Source organism: Nannospalax galili, unplaced genomic scaffold (assembly GCF_000622305.1).
Source record: "Nannospalax galili isolate Female #2095 unplaced genomic scaffold, S.galili_v1.0 scaffold540, whole genome shotgun sequence".
NCBI lineage: Eukaryota > Metazoa > Chordata > Mammalia > Rodentia > Spalacidae > Nannospalax > Nannospalax galili.
The window spans coordinates 114,914-130,294 of NW_008348613.1; the positions used below are offsets into that span (position 1 = coordinate 114,914).

The 15,381-nt window shown below is 36.9% G+C and overlaps 1 protein-coding gene across 9 annotated transcripts in view; it reads left to right on the forward strand.

Annotated features, from left to right (window-relative positions):
* The window catches only part of March7 (membrane associated ring-CH-type finger 7), a 45,619-nt gene that overhangs the window by 10,630 nt on the left and 19,608 nt on the right, over nt 1–15,381 (forward strand). For 5 of the 9 annotated variants that reach the window (XM_008845735.2, XM_008845731.2, XM_008845732.2 and 2 more), the window contains exons 2-4: nt 5,540–5,639; nt 9,292–9,425; nt 10,816–10,974. The exons of 1 other annotated variant lie outside the window; for it this stretch is intronic. In XM_008845735.2, the coding sequence (XP_008843957.1) occupies nt 10,822–10,974 (153 nt within the window). In that variant the 5' untranslated portion in view covers nt 5,540–5,639; nt 9,292–9,425; nt 10,816–10,821. The remainder of the gene's footprint in view (nt 1–5,539; nt 5,640–9,291; nt 9,426–10,815; nt 10,975–15,381) is intronic. 3 more of the 9 variants (XM_017801253.2, XM_017801252.2, XM_017801254.2) reach the window with 3 other exon arrangements.

Consider the following 15,381-nt stretch of genomic DNA (forward strand, 5'->3'; position numbering starts at 1 on the left):
GCCTTGAGGTAAAAGTATAGATGGTTGGGTAAATGGTAGTTAAATGGTAGTTACAGAGAGCCTTTACCCAGAGGGTGACTTCTTAGGATTTGAAAAGTCCAGTAAAGTGAAAATCTCAAGTTCTTGATGATGAGATTGTTTCAGCTCTGTGGTTCATCACCACCTTTACACATTTGAAATAACTTGTTCTAAGAGATCAGAAAGTGTGGCTTCCTGTATAAGTCAGTGCTTGCCTACTCTTTGCTTGTTCTTGAGGGATATGAGCACAGTATCCTAGTGAACTTACCATGACTAGGACTTCAGATGAACGTAAAAGTATCAATTTTCAGCACTTGGGATGCAGAGGTAGGTGGATCTCTGTGAGTTCAAGGCCAGCTGGGGCTACAAGGAGACTCTGTCTCAAAAAGACCGGAAAGAAAAAAAAAAAAACAAAAACAAGTATCAATTTAGTTTGTGATGGAAGTTACATTACAGTCACAAGTAATATATACAAATTCAATGCCCTGTGGTGGTGTTCTTGCTTATGCATTTTTGTTTTCCTCTATAGAACTTTGCATTGTTGGTGTTATCTGTGTAGCTTGTTCTTTACTAGGCTGTAGCTCAATGTATCCAGTGTGTCCACTTACCTCATCATCCTCTTGTTTAATATTTAATGTGCTTAGCACATAGTACATATCCCACAAAAACCTATTAAATGAAAAAATGGACTTAAAAAAGTGCCTTCCAAGATTTTGTTGAGTGGTTTGGTACAAGTTTTTCAAGGGCTACATTTTATTTTTTGCTAGTTTTTGGGCTTTTGACCTACAACTTATGCAACCAAATTACATAAGTTTTCGTGTAACACCTACATTGTCAAAATTCAATCGGTTTTTGGAGAGGCATTGCCAAAAATAGTTTCACACAAATCAAATTATATCTCTCGAGGGACTCTGCCTCTTTGCCTTTCTCTCAAGAGGTTTATTTGATAAGACATCCTATTAAGTTAGTTTCATTCTGCAAGGGATTGGGTATAAATATAGTCAAAATAAATTATGAGAAACAAACATTTTATTTAAAAAATAATTTTTACATATTTATCTTTTAAAAAGAGCATTTTCTCCCTGTTTAAAATCCTCAGAGCACAGATACAGTCTTTGTTTAGCATTTTCATATACCTTGATAAAGTAACACATCTGCTTGTTAAAATACTTCATAGGCTTTTTCTTTTTTTATTCTGGAGAGTCATTAATAATCTTTGAATGCCTGTGGTTACCATGAGCGTTCTTTCTTCTAAATGTGTATCTTTAGATTTCCAGTGCAAAGTTTAGCTCTTTCTAATGAACAATTTTGTGTAGAATTAACAAATATGTATATAGCTTGCAAAAAAGCAGATTGTATGAAGATTTCAGAGTTAGGTGACCATATGCTTTATTATCCAACATAGCCATTTTTAAGAGATAGCTTAGGCACTGTTAATACTTATCCTAGGATAATAAGTTAGGATTTTGTATAAACTGAGACTATTACAGACCTCTTAAAAGGAAATCAGGACTCTTTTTTTTTTAACACCCTTTATCCCACCCTTAGTCTTTCCAGAGGTTCTCCCCTCCCCCAGCTGTTTAGTTACTTCTTTTAGGATTTATCTTCATATTGCTAAAAGATGCATTTATACTATTATTTTGTGGTATTTTTTATTAGAATTTTTAGGAATTAAATTTTTTTAATATTGTTTGTATGTGTGCAGACAGAGGTTAGAAGATAATTTTGGATCCTCTGGAACTGGAATTAGAAAGTTTTGAGCCCCAGTGTGGCAAAGTGCTCCTACCAGCCATGGAGTCATCTCTTCAGCCCCCTTTCATTAGATTTTTGTTTGGGATTTTTTTTTTTTTTTGGTTATCATTGCCCTTCTCAAATACCTCCAATTTATAGCATACTTAAAGCAACGTTAAGTAGTCTATTTATATTACTAGGATTGAAAATATTAGCAGTCAACTAAATATAACCATACTTCTTTTTTGGCAATATTGTATTTTCCCAGGTAAAAACATTAACTTTAAAAAAAAAATTTTTAAATTTATTTATTCTATATACATGTGTATAAATGTGTGTTTGTGGAAGTTAGAGGACAAGTTTACAGAGTTAGGAATCAGTTTTCTCCTTCCACCATGTGGGTCCCAGAAATCAACACAAGTTGTCAGACTTCGTATCAAGTTCCTTTAATCCACTAAACCATCTTGATGGTCCCCTAAAATAAACTTATATAAGAAGGCCTTTTGGAGCTGGAGAGGTGGCTCAGTGGTTAAGAGCATTGGCTGCTCTTGGAGAGGACCCTTTTGACTTCCAACACCCCTGTGGCTGCTAGCAGCTGCCTATAATTCCAGTTCTGGGGGATCCAATGCCCTTTTCTGGCCTCCATGGGCATTGCACAATACGGGTGCACTTTTACGTACATGAAGGCAATATACTCCAACAAAAATTTTCCAGTTGTACCCAACCATTATTTCTGCCACATTGCTGATGGAATGTAATTTTCACAAGATGCCTTATTTCTTAGTACCTTCTCTTCCTTTCCTGGAGATCCTACTCCAGTGTGATCAGTTGCTCCCTATACTATGTTATTCTCATGAATGTTTTCCTTTGTTACTGCTTTCTGGGTTCTTTATCTGGTTATTTCGTGCTTTACACTCTTTTACTAGGACATGCTTTCATTTAGGATTATATGGTTGTGGGGTTTGTTTTTTGTTTTTTGTAGAGTTGAGCTATGCCCTCAACCCTTTGTTTTGTTTTTTGATAAGCATGTCTATAAATGTGTCTTGTTCTTCACCTCAGATAGATTAGAATTCAAGGCTCTGTAAACACTTCTCAGCACTACAGGCATTGCCTTGATAGTTGAATATTAAGTTACTCTGATTATGTTTCCTTTCTATGTTACCCACTTTCCCACTATGATAAATTATAGGATCTTCCTGTTATATCTGTTTTTCCACAATTCCACCTTGAAATGGTTGTTTCTTGAATATGAAATGTTTGTTGTCAGCTCATGTGTTGGTTACTAGCTGGTTAGAGCTGTGAGGAAAGGTCGTAGAACCTCTCGGAAGTGAGTCCCTAGGTGTGGACCTTGAGATTTGGTAGGCTAGCCTCTCTCCCTGTTTGCTCTCTGCTTTCTGACTGCTAATACAGTGTGATCATAAGTCTCATTTCCTGTTGTCCTGCCTTCCCCACTGTGATGGACTGTATCCCTTCTTAAACTATAAGCCAAATAAAGTCTTCTTCAAGAAAGTTGCTTCTTGTCATCTGTTTTAGTCACAGCAATGAGAAAAGTAATGAATGCAGTGATGAAATGGTGTTCTAATAATGTTGGTCTTATTTTCTTGTATTTTGCTTCATTTTAATGTGGAGATGGTATATTTCAGTTGTAGAAAAGTATTTCTTGGCAGTTTCTTTTACTGTCAGATGATAACCTTGTAGACAAGTCTCTTATTTTCACATTACATTTTCCACTTTTTCTGCTTTGAGATGTTTCTGTTTCTTTGGCTCATTCCTAATCATTGTATTTACTCTGTTTCAATGTTAAACCATCGTACCTTCTCCCTGCTTCATGTGTAAGCCCCTTTATTATCATTGCTACTGTATTTTTGCTTTGTTTTGTTTTGTTTTTTATGTTATCAAACCCTTCCTTGAATACCTAGTCAAGCTTGATGTTTGTTATTAGAGAAGGGCACTAGAAAAGCTGGTGAGATACTTTTACTAACTTGTAGACTTGGTGGTGGGGGTAGAATACTTGGGGTTAAGCTAGGTTGATTTTTGTCCTCTTCCTTCCCTCCATTTTCTCTCTTTTCTCCTCCATTTTTTTCCTTCTCTTCCTTTCCCTATGCTAGTGATCAAACCAGGGTCTCATGCATGCCATGCAAAGCACTCTTACACCCAGTACCCTAGCAAGTTAGGGTTTTATAGTGGGTTTTTGGGCCCCATCGGGCGGGTTGAGACAGGATCTCCCTGTAGCCCCAGCTGGCCTGGAACTCAATAATGTAGACCAGGCTGGCTTTCAATTCACAGAGCTCCACCTGCCTCTCTCTCCTGAATGCCATAGCCACACCACCACCATGCCTGGTTTACAAGCTAGGTTTTTGAGAGCATTCCCAGATGTCATTCAGAAATCTTGCCTCTGGTGTTCTTCAGTGATTCAAGATGAGAAACTTTAAAGTTGCCTGACAACATTGGAGAAAAAGGACCAGAAAAAGAGACTTTGGGTCTCAGGGTCAAGTATATAGATTTTCTTTTATTTATCATGCTGATCCTTTGGCGAACATCTGCAAAATAATTTGCTGCGCCTTCTTGCTGGAGGACTCCCTTCTCCCTTTTTAAGGCTGAATTATCCATTGTGTGTATACCACAATTTGCTTATCCCTTCATCTATTGATAAGATTTGGAGTCTGTTGTGAATAATACTGACTGCTGTGACTTGTGTGTGCAAATATTCTAAGACCTTGTTTTCAGATGATTGGGTTTTTTGTTTGCTTGTTTTTTATATGTCCATAAATGAAATTACTGGATCATATGATAATTTCATTTTTGATTTTTGAGGCATTGTCACACAGTTTTTCACAGAGGTTGTATTATGGCCCAATCTCTTTTTTGGTACATTGCTTCTTTGGTACATTTGATACTTTTGTAATGCTAAGGTGTCAAATGCTTTGCTTTCAGTCCCTACCCCAGTCAAGGTATCTATCTATACTAGTTTCATTCTCTCCTGAATTGCTTTGCCTCTCCTACTTCAGATTCCCCAGATGTACCTTGATATTTCCTGCTCTTTTCCTTTGTAATTTTTGTTCATGGTTAAAATCTTTGATTCATTTACTCTGGTTTTGTGGGATTTTATAAAGCATGTGCAAAATGGACTTTTAAAGATAGCCTGTTAGTTAAAAGTTTTTGGTAATGTTTCTTTAACCACATGTAGTATAACTTTCACTCTGATTTCTCATTTGTTAAATTCTTAGTTGCATAATATTAATTGGTATGCAATTACCTTTTTTCATGTTTGCCACATATAATATGCCACACATTGTCTAACATATTGCTGTGTTATAGCCAAAAATATGGATTTTTGTTTGTATCCTTCCACAATTTCAAAATTTAATAACAGTAAATGTGCAAGCTACATAGGTTTCATTGGTTTTACTTTGCTGACTGCACTTGATTTCACTAGATCATACATTGCATGGTTGACACAATGATATACCAATTACAAAAAAGATTGAGAAAGGGTTAAGCTGACCACTGTATTTAAAGAGCCAATAGTGATGGTGAAGGCAAAGGACTGTTACTAATGCAAAGAGTCACTGCAAGTGATTAGATAAGGGATTATGTGTTGTCTAGGCAAGGATTCTTACCTAGCTTAGCTCAGCTGTGAAGTACAGCCACTAGAACAGGGCATGGAAGAATCATGCACATCTCTAGAACCCCAGTGATGTGTGTACAGCAGTTGATTGTGATAACATTACAAAGTTGGTGTTGCCATCATGCCATGGTCTTAGGGTACCCTTCCTTTTGTATGTTTCAGGTCAGGGTTGCATCATTAATTGGACTGATGTTTTTGATAGCCTACATGCCTGGCGTTTCTGATATGATTTGATATGTCCATGTATCCATGATTTAATTTGGTAAGTTCACAAATAGTAATTTTTATTAGCATGAATAAGTTATCAGTTTGTGCCCTATGGTTTTGCAGTATAACTGGGAGTTCTTGACAAATTCTGTGTATCCAACATCTGGGGGTTACCTACTTGACCAGACAGTTACCAATTCATTTTGTCTAGCACTTGTAGTCAAAAATAGAATAATCAGGGTAAACTGCAGTTTTATAAAATGGAGTGATATGGGACAAGGTATAACCTGAAAACCATTGCTCTGTACAAAATAGAGAAACTTGGGGAAAAGGCACAGCCTGTCCTGCTATACTTTTGCCTATCTTTTCTGTCATGTATCAATGTTTTAAAGACAAGATAATGGAAATGAGAGATTCTTTGTTGTGACTTTTAATTATAAACATGTAGTTAATCCAAAACTTAGTTGATAAATTTGTGAGGCTGTATGCTGGAAGTGAATTCAATGTTTTAACTTAAGTTTGAATGTTTTAGTAAAGCAGGTATATACTTTATCCAAGCTGCACATCAGATATGTAGCAAAGTGCATCTGTTTATATTTGCCTGAATTTCTAATTCATTGTCTTTATAATATGAGAATAAATAGGTTTGGACCTTAAAAATGGATGGTAATGTGAAGTTAGTGAGATTGTTATGTGTATGAGTGTGTTGCCTGCATGTATGTAAGTGCACCTGTGTTGTGCAGTGTCAGAAAAGGGCATCAGATCCCCTGGAACTGGAGTTAGTGAATGTTGTTAGCCACTTGTGAATGCTGGTAACCAAACCTGGGTCCTCTGCAAGAGCAGCCAGTGCTCTTCACTACTGAGCTATCTCTCCAGCCCGTTTTGTTTTGTTTTTGTTTTTCTTTTTTCTTTTTTGAGTCAGGGTCTCCTTGTAGCCCTAGCTGCCCTGGTATTCATTGTGTTGTAGGCCAGGCTGGCCTTGATTCCAGATATTTGCCTGCCTCTGCCTCCTGAGGGCTAGGATTAAAGGCATGTGCCACCAAGACCAGTTCAGAAAGTTTTTTTTTAACATTTCATTTTTTTGTGTGTGTGTGTTTGTGCCTGTGTCTGCATGTGTCCGCATGCACAAAAGCACACGTGTGAAGGTCAGAGGAATCCGTTTTTGCCTTTCACTTTGTGGGACCTGGGGCTTGAACTCAGGTCTGCAGGTTTTTTGGCAGGTCTTTGCCCACAGAGCCACCTCGCCAGTCCACAAGCTTTTCAGTTTATAAAAGCAATGTACTTATGTAATGGTGTCGTAATTGAGACAATCCAATTTGAGAGAATAGGAGAATAAATTATGTGCATTTATAGAGTGGAATGCTATATGAGAAATTAGAGTGAACGTAATTGCTTTAACTGCAACAACATGAGAGAATCTCACAGATGTTGAGCAAATGAAGCTGTGGAATCACACAAGAATCTGTTCTGCTGCCTCCTGGTGAATTCAGTGAATGAAGAGGTAGAGTGACTGAGAAAGTACTTTATTAGCAACAAACCAGTATTGCTAGAGGGTAGTTGGCTCCTGTTTTTGATGACCATCTTACCCTTTGTTTTAAAGGAATCTTTTAAGTGATATTTCAAAGAATGATCTCTTGGTCCCAGACAGATGGGTTCCTCAGTTGAGAGCACCAATTTGGAAAACAGCTTCTTTTAGAATATGGGCTATATATCTTCTTTCCTTCACATAGGTCAGCACAAGTTGCAGCCCAGTAAAATTGAAGAACATATAAATCATCAAAGTTTCTGTGCTGAATAAAGCAACTTGTGTCTGGTATTTGTTGTGTTCAGTGTTTCTGGCAGTCACCTCTCCAGCTGTGACTTTCTCTCATAACATGGGACTGGGAATTTCTTCTGGAGGGTGGTTGTAATGTGCAGTCATATAAGAAGGTGAACAGGAGCAAAGAAAAACTTGAGGATTGTTGTCTTAATGGCAGGGGATATTGTCATGGGTGCTTTCAAAACCAGACACAGAGTTTTTGTTACATGATGCATTTATAGGTAAAGATATAGTAGAGTTAATGATGACTAATTGTCTTGAGTTAAGAAATATTTTATGTAGCTGGGTGTGGTAGCACATACCTTTAATTTGAGCCCTTGGGAGGCAGAGAAATTGAGGCCAGCCTGGTCTACTACATAGTGCGTTCTAGGAGAGCTGGGTCCACAAAGAAAAAAAGAGAGAAATGTTTTGTGAAAAAAATTAAGAATTCATTAATCTATATAAGTGGAAAGTGCTCAATCTCACATTTTACATGAACTAAATTTAATATTTTAATTCCTTAGGATTTTCTTCCTTTCCATTTGTGTGTGTGTGTTTATATGTATGTACACATTCTGTGGATAGGTGTGTGCGAACAAGGGTCTTCCTGGAGCGCCTTTTTTTTGAGTCTCATTGGAGTTCACACGTTTGGCCAGCAAAACTCCAGGATTTTCCTATCTGCCTCCCTGTGGCTAGGATTACAGGTGTGGCCCTTTGCACCTGGATTTTACTGTATGAGTGCTGGAGATTGAATTTAGGTCATTCTGATTATGCTGCAAATAATTTTACCAGCTGAGCTGTCTCCTTGCCCCCCATCATTTTTAATATAATTAGAATCAGTGCCAGCTCTAGTTTATGTATTTTATAATTTTATAGGTTATACTTTTCATTTGAAATGTTACTTCCCAATACCATAATAAACATTTCTTTGAAAACATAGGAAACCATTTATAGCTTTGTTATCAGTAGTCAAATTATAATGTCTCAGTACAAGTTTTCTTTTTTTAATTTTTTAAAAATATTATTTTTATGTGTATGTGTGTATTGCCTGCATGCAGGTAAGTGCACCTGTGTTGTGCAATGCCTGTGGAGGTCAGAAGAGGCTGTTGGATCCCCTGGGACTGGAGTTATAGACAGTTGTTAGCTGCCATGTGGGTGCTGGATTCGAACCGGGTCTTCTGCAAGAACAACCAGTGTTCTTAACTGCTGAGCCATCTCTCCAACCCCAAGTTTTTTTTTTTTTAAGTGATAAAAATACAGTATCTACTTTAAAGGTTGGTTTGGACATGGAGTATACTAATGAATAATCAGTAGTCCTTATTTCTAGGACCACCATATAATACTCAATGAATACCAACTGTTGCTTTTATATTATAATTAGAAATCATGACAGTGGTAAGTAAAAGGAAAATGCTTTCTATTGTTTTGGAGACATGGTTTGCAGTTCAAGTTGGCATCTCTGGTTCTTTTGTTGCAGGCTCTGGAATGCTATGATTACAGGCATGGGATTGCGTCACACTCAACTTTGTATTCTTTTGCTAAATTTCAAATTGTATACACTGAGTACTTGTTTCCCAAGTTGTAGGACCAGAGCCTGGGCAGCCCTAATAAGCTAGGCTTAGCCACATGTTTTCCTTCCTTCCTTCCTCCCTCCCTCCCTCCCTTATATTAAATTTTGTTGTATTTCATACAGAATATCTCAAACAATCTGAAATCATCTTTATAGCCCCTTCCCCACCAGCAGCCTCCCATATCCCCCCACTGGAACCCATATACTCTGTCATGGGTGTTAAATCCCACTGTGCCAAGTCACAGACATTTCCCAGTGCAAGTCAATCCTTTTGCAGTTTAGTCAGATCCCTCTCATCTATCTATCCAAACACTTATCTTTTTTTTTTTTTTTTAACAGCACTGGATGGGGGTTAATTTACAGAGGAGTGGGCATCCCCCATTTATGTTGGCACGTTTCCAATAGACCAGTTGAACAGATGACAGTGAGAAACCGAAAGGAGAGACACTTCCTCAACCTCCAGCCTCACACAAGTATTGTTTTTATTTTTGTTTGCATGTCAGTGTGTGTATACACACGTGTGTACAGTTGAGTGAGTCATTTACCCTAGAGTTGAGTTACCAGTGGTTGTGAACTGCTGGATTTGTGGGTACTAGAAACCAAACTCTGGTCCTTTGGTCCTTTACAAGAGCAATAAGTACTGTTAATCACCAACTCATCTCTCCAGTCTCAAAGTTAAATAGAATGCAAGAGGTAGGCCTAACTAAGCAGTCCTGGTCAAGGTGTAGTTCTCTACCTATCACTGACTAGTCATTGTCTCAACTCCTGTTTCTCCTGCTAAGTGGTTTGAGAAGTTGTTAGAACTGTGAAATCTTTTCATAGGATATAATCTCCCCCTTTGTCTGGCACCCCTGCCCCAGCCTTCTCTATCTCAGCAGAAACAGAAACTCCTGGAGAAATTCCAGTTTCTTAGTAGATTGTCTCAGTGGTTTGATAGCCAAAAGGAGGAAGGGCATGAGTGTCTATCCTAAGAATAAATCGCTTCATTCCTACCAGTACATTTTACATATTCCAGGCTGTGGGTTAGAAGTATTTTAATGATCCTAAACTAGAGAAATTAACTTGAAAAAGTGAAATAAACTGGTGAACAAATGTAGTATAAAGTAATAGGATGTCTTAAAGTAGAATTACAGAGATAACAAGATGCTTGTGTTTAAACTAATGAGCAGAAATTAGATAAGCAATGTATACACTTTTCAGGCACATGCAAATCAATGGTTTATTTGGAGCATGTTTGGTTAGGGATATGCAAGTAGCATGATAGATGTATACATTGAGGATAGCTTGAGATCAAAGGCAGATATACGTGAGGAAACTGAGTCTCAGCATTAGAAACAACAAATTTGTATGTCATGTTGAACTTCTATGTTTGCTATATTATATGAGCGGTAGGAAACTGGTTGGAACTTACTAAACCTTTGCCTTTTAGGAGAAAAGGGGTGACAGTCTCTGTTATTGTTGCATATAGTTCACTCAATGGTTCATTTTTTTAATTTTAAAAATTCATTTTGTGTGTGCACACTTGAAGTTCAGAGGACAGCTTTTAGGAGTTGGGTTTTTCCTTCCACCTTGTTGAGGCACGGTCCCTTACATTATGTACTTCAAGCTAGCTGACCTGAGAGCTTTCCAGTGCTTCTCTAGTCTTTGCCTCCCATCTCTGTTCTAAGAGTCATGGCATTATAAGTGACTGCTACCACATCAGGTTTTTTATGTATGGGTTCTGGGGATGGAAGTAGGAGGTCCGCAAGCTGACAGCTAGTGCCTTTACCTCTGATCGATCTCCTGGGACCCAGTTGATTTATGTGAATGATTAAGGAAGAAATATTTTCCCAAATACAGTTAACAAAAATTTACATTTCACAGGAAAGAATGGAGTCTAAACCTTCCAGAATTCCCAGAAGAATTTCTGTTCAACCCTCTGGCTCCTTAAGTACTAGGATGATGTCTGGAAGCAGAGGAAGTAGTTTAAGTGATACCTATCATTCTAGAGACTCAACATTTAGACTGGATTCTGATTATCAGGTAATAATTTAATTTGGAATATATGCATAGTCTTCTCAATCTTGTGAGCACATGCTTATTAAATTTTTTAAAATATAGTTGGATCTGGGACATCCTGTAACCTTTTTTTTATTCCCACTCTTTTTGAGGCAGGGTCTCCCTGTAGCCCCAGCTGTCCTGGAACTCGTTATGTAGACCAGGCTGGGCTTAAACTCACAGAGATCAGCCTGCCTCTGCCTTGAAAGTGCTGGGATTAAAGTGTGTTCGGATAGTTGGATCTGGGACATCCTGTAATCTTAAAATAGAAGCAAAATAAAATACACTAATCACTCAGAATTGGGGGGAGGGGTTTCAGAATTGTAGATAACATTGCAGTTTTACATAAAATACTTTCCAGCGTACAGCTGATAGATAACTTTGTTTTTAATGTTGGGTGATTATTAACAGTCTGTCTCTGGGTTTTACTCAGTGGTTGGTTATGCTTAGCACCTGAGAGGCTATGGGTTAAAGTCCCCCAGAACCACCACCACCACCTCCCAATGAATAGTCTTTTAATAAAGCTGCATTACCAACAGTCTTTAACTTGATTATTTGGATATTATTTTTATAAATTTGCCTTATTTTATCTATTCCGCTTTTCTTAGGATAAAGTTTGTTGGGTTTTGGAAGAGCATTAGCATAACATTTATAGTATAAAATGATAGAAATCTCATAAAGTATGATTTATAAATTTCAAAGTTTATTTTGCATCTTTTGTTTAGTATTTGCTTATTTATTTTGTGAGAGTCTTGCTGTATAGTTCACACTGGCCTGAAACCTGCAATCTACTTCATGTATCGTACCTCAGAATGTGGTTCCCAAAACACTGGAAAACAAAGCAGGTACACTATACTGAGATACCACATTCCTTTCAAACTTAAAGTTTTTTTCTTTTTAATTGTGGTCTCTGAAATCAAAGTTATTAGAACTATTAGCTTGCAAGATAATGGCACATAAAAATAATTTTGGTTCTGAGGTACCTAGTTTTGTTTCATGTGCCAGATCCAATTGATTGTCTCTGGAGTGTTAGGTATAGAAGGGCTACTGAAGGCAAGGTAAATTAGAATTGAAATTCTAATCTCATTCTCACGTTCAGTCTTGCCATCTTATGCTTTTTTGTAAATATATAAAAGTTTATTCTCTAGAGTTACTGTGAACTAATATATTCCATTTTAGAAAATCATCTGATAAGTTAACATATGTCTTTTCATGTTGTGTGTCTGTAGTATTTTCATTTGCTTGTTCATTTATTGCCTCTGAATCCTCCCCTGCCATCCACATACATAAAACTTTGGACATGTCTCTGTTTTTAGTACTTAATTAAAATTATTTTTGTATCTGTGCTCTAGAGCAGAGCGTGCTGAATTTTCCACTGGGCCAGTTCTGGTGGTACACACCTTTAATCCCACCACGTGGGAGTCAGAGACAAATGGATTTCTGAGTTCGATGACACCAGCCAGGGCTACATAGTTGAGACCCTTTTTGAGAAAAAGAGAAAAAAAAAAAACCTTCACTTGGGACCTACCCATTTTTATCTGAAAACTATTTGTATGACCACATGTAGAAGTTTATTTTAAAATAATTTTCAGATATACTTATAATTTTACTGTATATTAAATAGGAAAGCAAATTGCCACTGATAAGAGGAATGTACCCTTTTTCCCCAAAGAACATTAACTCTTTGCTACTGCAGGGCATATATAGCGTCACTGTTCTTTATAATTGATTACTGTTTCAATTTTATAAATCCTCAGTGCTGAGAACAGTTTCATATAAATAACAGTACAAAATGGCAGAAGTATGTTTATGGCCATTTCAGAAATGGTTGGAAAGTCTGTCCTAATCAGAAGCAAAAATGGTTTTTGTTTATTTGGGTTTTTATTTTGGAATCACAGGGTCTTACTGTGTAGCCTTAGCTGACCTGGAACTCAAAAATTATTTTTTATGAAACTCAGCTCAGTGACACAAACATCAGTTTTTTTAAAGTCAACATTCTAACACTACAAAGATATGCTAATGTGATACATACTGAAGAATACAGCTAGGAAAATATTGTCTTTGTTTTCTATAATTAAGCCAGTATGGTTCTATAAGGGCAGAATTTGTTCAGTAGTCTCAAATCTGAGCTGAACTGAAGTTGGCCTTGTATGGCATGATGGTACGCTCAGTGAAAAGAGTTGTATTTTATGTTCAGTACAGGCTATGCCAAGGTCATATGGTACAACAGTGAGCACTGCCAGAAATACATCAGATTTGTTATGTGTTTGATCTTGAATTAAGTTTTGATCATTGCATGTTCAGAAATATTTTATTGTTCTCAAATTTTATATAGATACACTACTACTGCCACCATCACCACCATCTTCAGTTACACAACCCACAGTTTAAGAAGCTGGACTCTATCTGGAACACTCATGAAAAGAGTACTCTTGTGTTTATAATGAATTCTATTACTTACTCCATTCTTGAAACTGTTCTCACTATGTAACACAATTTGATTGTCCTGCCTAAGCTTCTTGAATGCTGCATCATCATACCTTTTCATGAATTTTAAATTAATGTGAACTGAATTCATGGTCCATGATATATTATCCATTTTTTAATTTTTGTTAGGCAAAATAACACTTAAGAGCTTTCATTTTAGTTTTTTTTTTTTTTTTTGGTCTTTTTGAGACAGGGTCTCCCTGTAGCCCCAGCTGGCCTGGAACTCACTATGTAGACCAGGCTGGCCTGGAACTCACAAACATCTGCCTGCCTCTGCCTCCTAAGTGCTGGGATTAAAGGTGTGCACCACCACACCCGGCTCATTTTAATAAGCTATCACATATATGTTAACATGGTTTAAATTTTTCTATTTCCTAAAACAGGCTTTTATTCAATCCTTACTATTTCTGAACAGTATGGCAGTTATATACCATGTGTGTACCTAAGGAAGAACAAATACTTGTAAAAATTAAAAGATTATTTCAATAATTGTGATTTACTTTTTTCTTTCTTTTTGATTTTTGAAACAGGCCCTTGTTATATAGCCTAGGTTGGCCTGGAGTTCATGATTCTCCTTCTTCCTAGCTTGCATGACATGTCTGCACCCCTACAGTGGCCTGGCTTAATAGTTATTTTAAGTCTGTAATTTTAATCACACAGATTAACCTTTCTCATGCACTATTTTAAGTAAACTGATGAACCAATTCAATAATTAGAGTTAAAGTACTTTCTAAATGTCTGTGTTAGAAGTTTTATTTTGTGTTTACATATTTACATGCAAAGTATGAGCCAAGAAGTTTTTGAGTGTGCATGCAAATGCACAGGCCATGGCACACATTTAGAGGGCAGAGGATAGCCTGTGGATGTTGGTTCTGATTCAGGTGATCCAACTCAGGTCAAGGCTTGGTGGCAGGTGCCTTTATGCCACAGAGCCAGCTCATTAGCCCTAAGAATTTTTAAATGTGAAGAAATTTTGGGAGTTAAAACTTGTTTTGTTTAACCTATCATTGCTAGTTTTTGTTTGGCTATATTACTGAGAATAAAGATTGTATTTTTTTGCTTTGTTTTTCTTGGGAATCAAACTCAGAACTCAAACACACTAAGAGGACATTTATCAATGAAACTAGGAATTTTTTTTGTGTTTTTGTTTTCTTTTTGAGATGAAGCATTGCCATGTAACCCAGGTGGGGCTGGAGTTCATGATCCTTCTGAGTGCTATAATTAATACTAGTGTGCCATCGTATCTACCTAGAATTAGATTTCTTTTTTTAATTAGTTGAAAATTTTTATTGCAATCACTTTGAATGTTAGTGTCTTTCTTGCATGTTCTGTATACCTTTTTAAGAAGAGGAAATAAGTTTCTCAGGAGATTGAAATAGTTAACCAAGAAAGATCGTTACAGTTTTTGCTCTTCATTGTTTTATAACTAAGCATATGTATACATATACATATACACATATACATGTATGTATATATGCACAGCTCTTGAAAGGATTGATGCAAATCAGATTGATAGCCCAGCGAAACAAAGAATGCAGTAAAAAGACAAGTGGACTGAAGAGGGGAAAAAATCCAAGAATAAACTTCATTATAGAAAATTGATACTTATAAGCATAAATGACCCCTAGACTAAAGTTAATTTTGAATGCAAAATTATTTAATATTTGTAATTATTGGGGCTGAAGAGATGGCTTAGCGGTTGAGAACACTGATTGTTCTTGTAGAAGACCCGGGTTCAAATCCCAGCACCCACATGGCAGCTAACAGCTGACCGTAACTCCAGTCCCAGGGGATCCAACAGCCTCTTCTGACCTCCGCGGGCATTGCATGACACGCGTGCACTTACCTACATGTAGGCAGTACACACATACACATATAATAAAAATAATAAAAAATTTTAAAAAA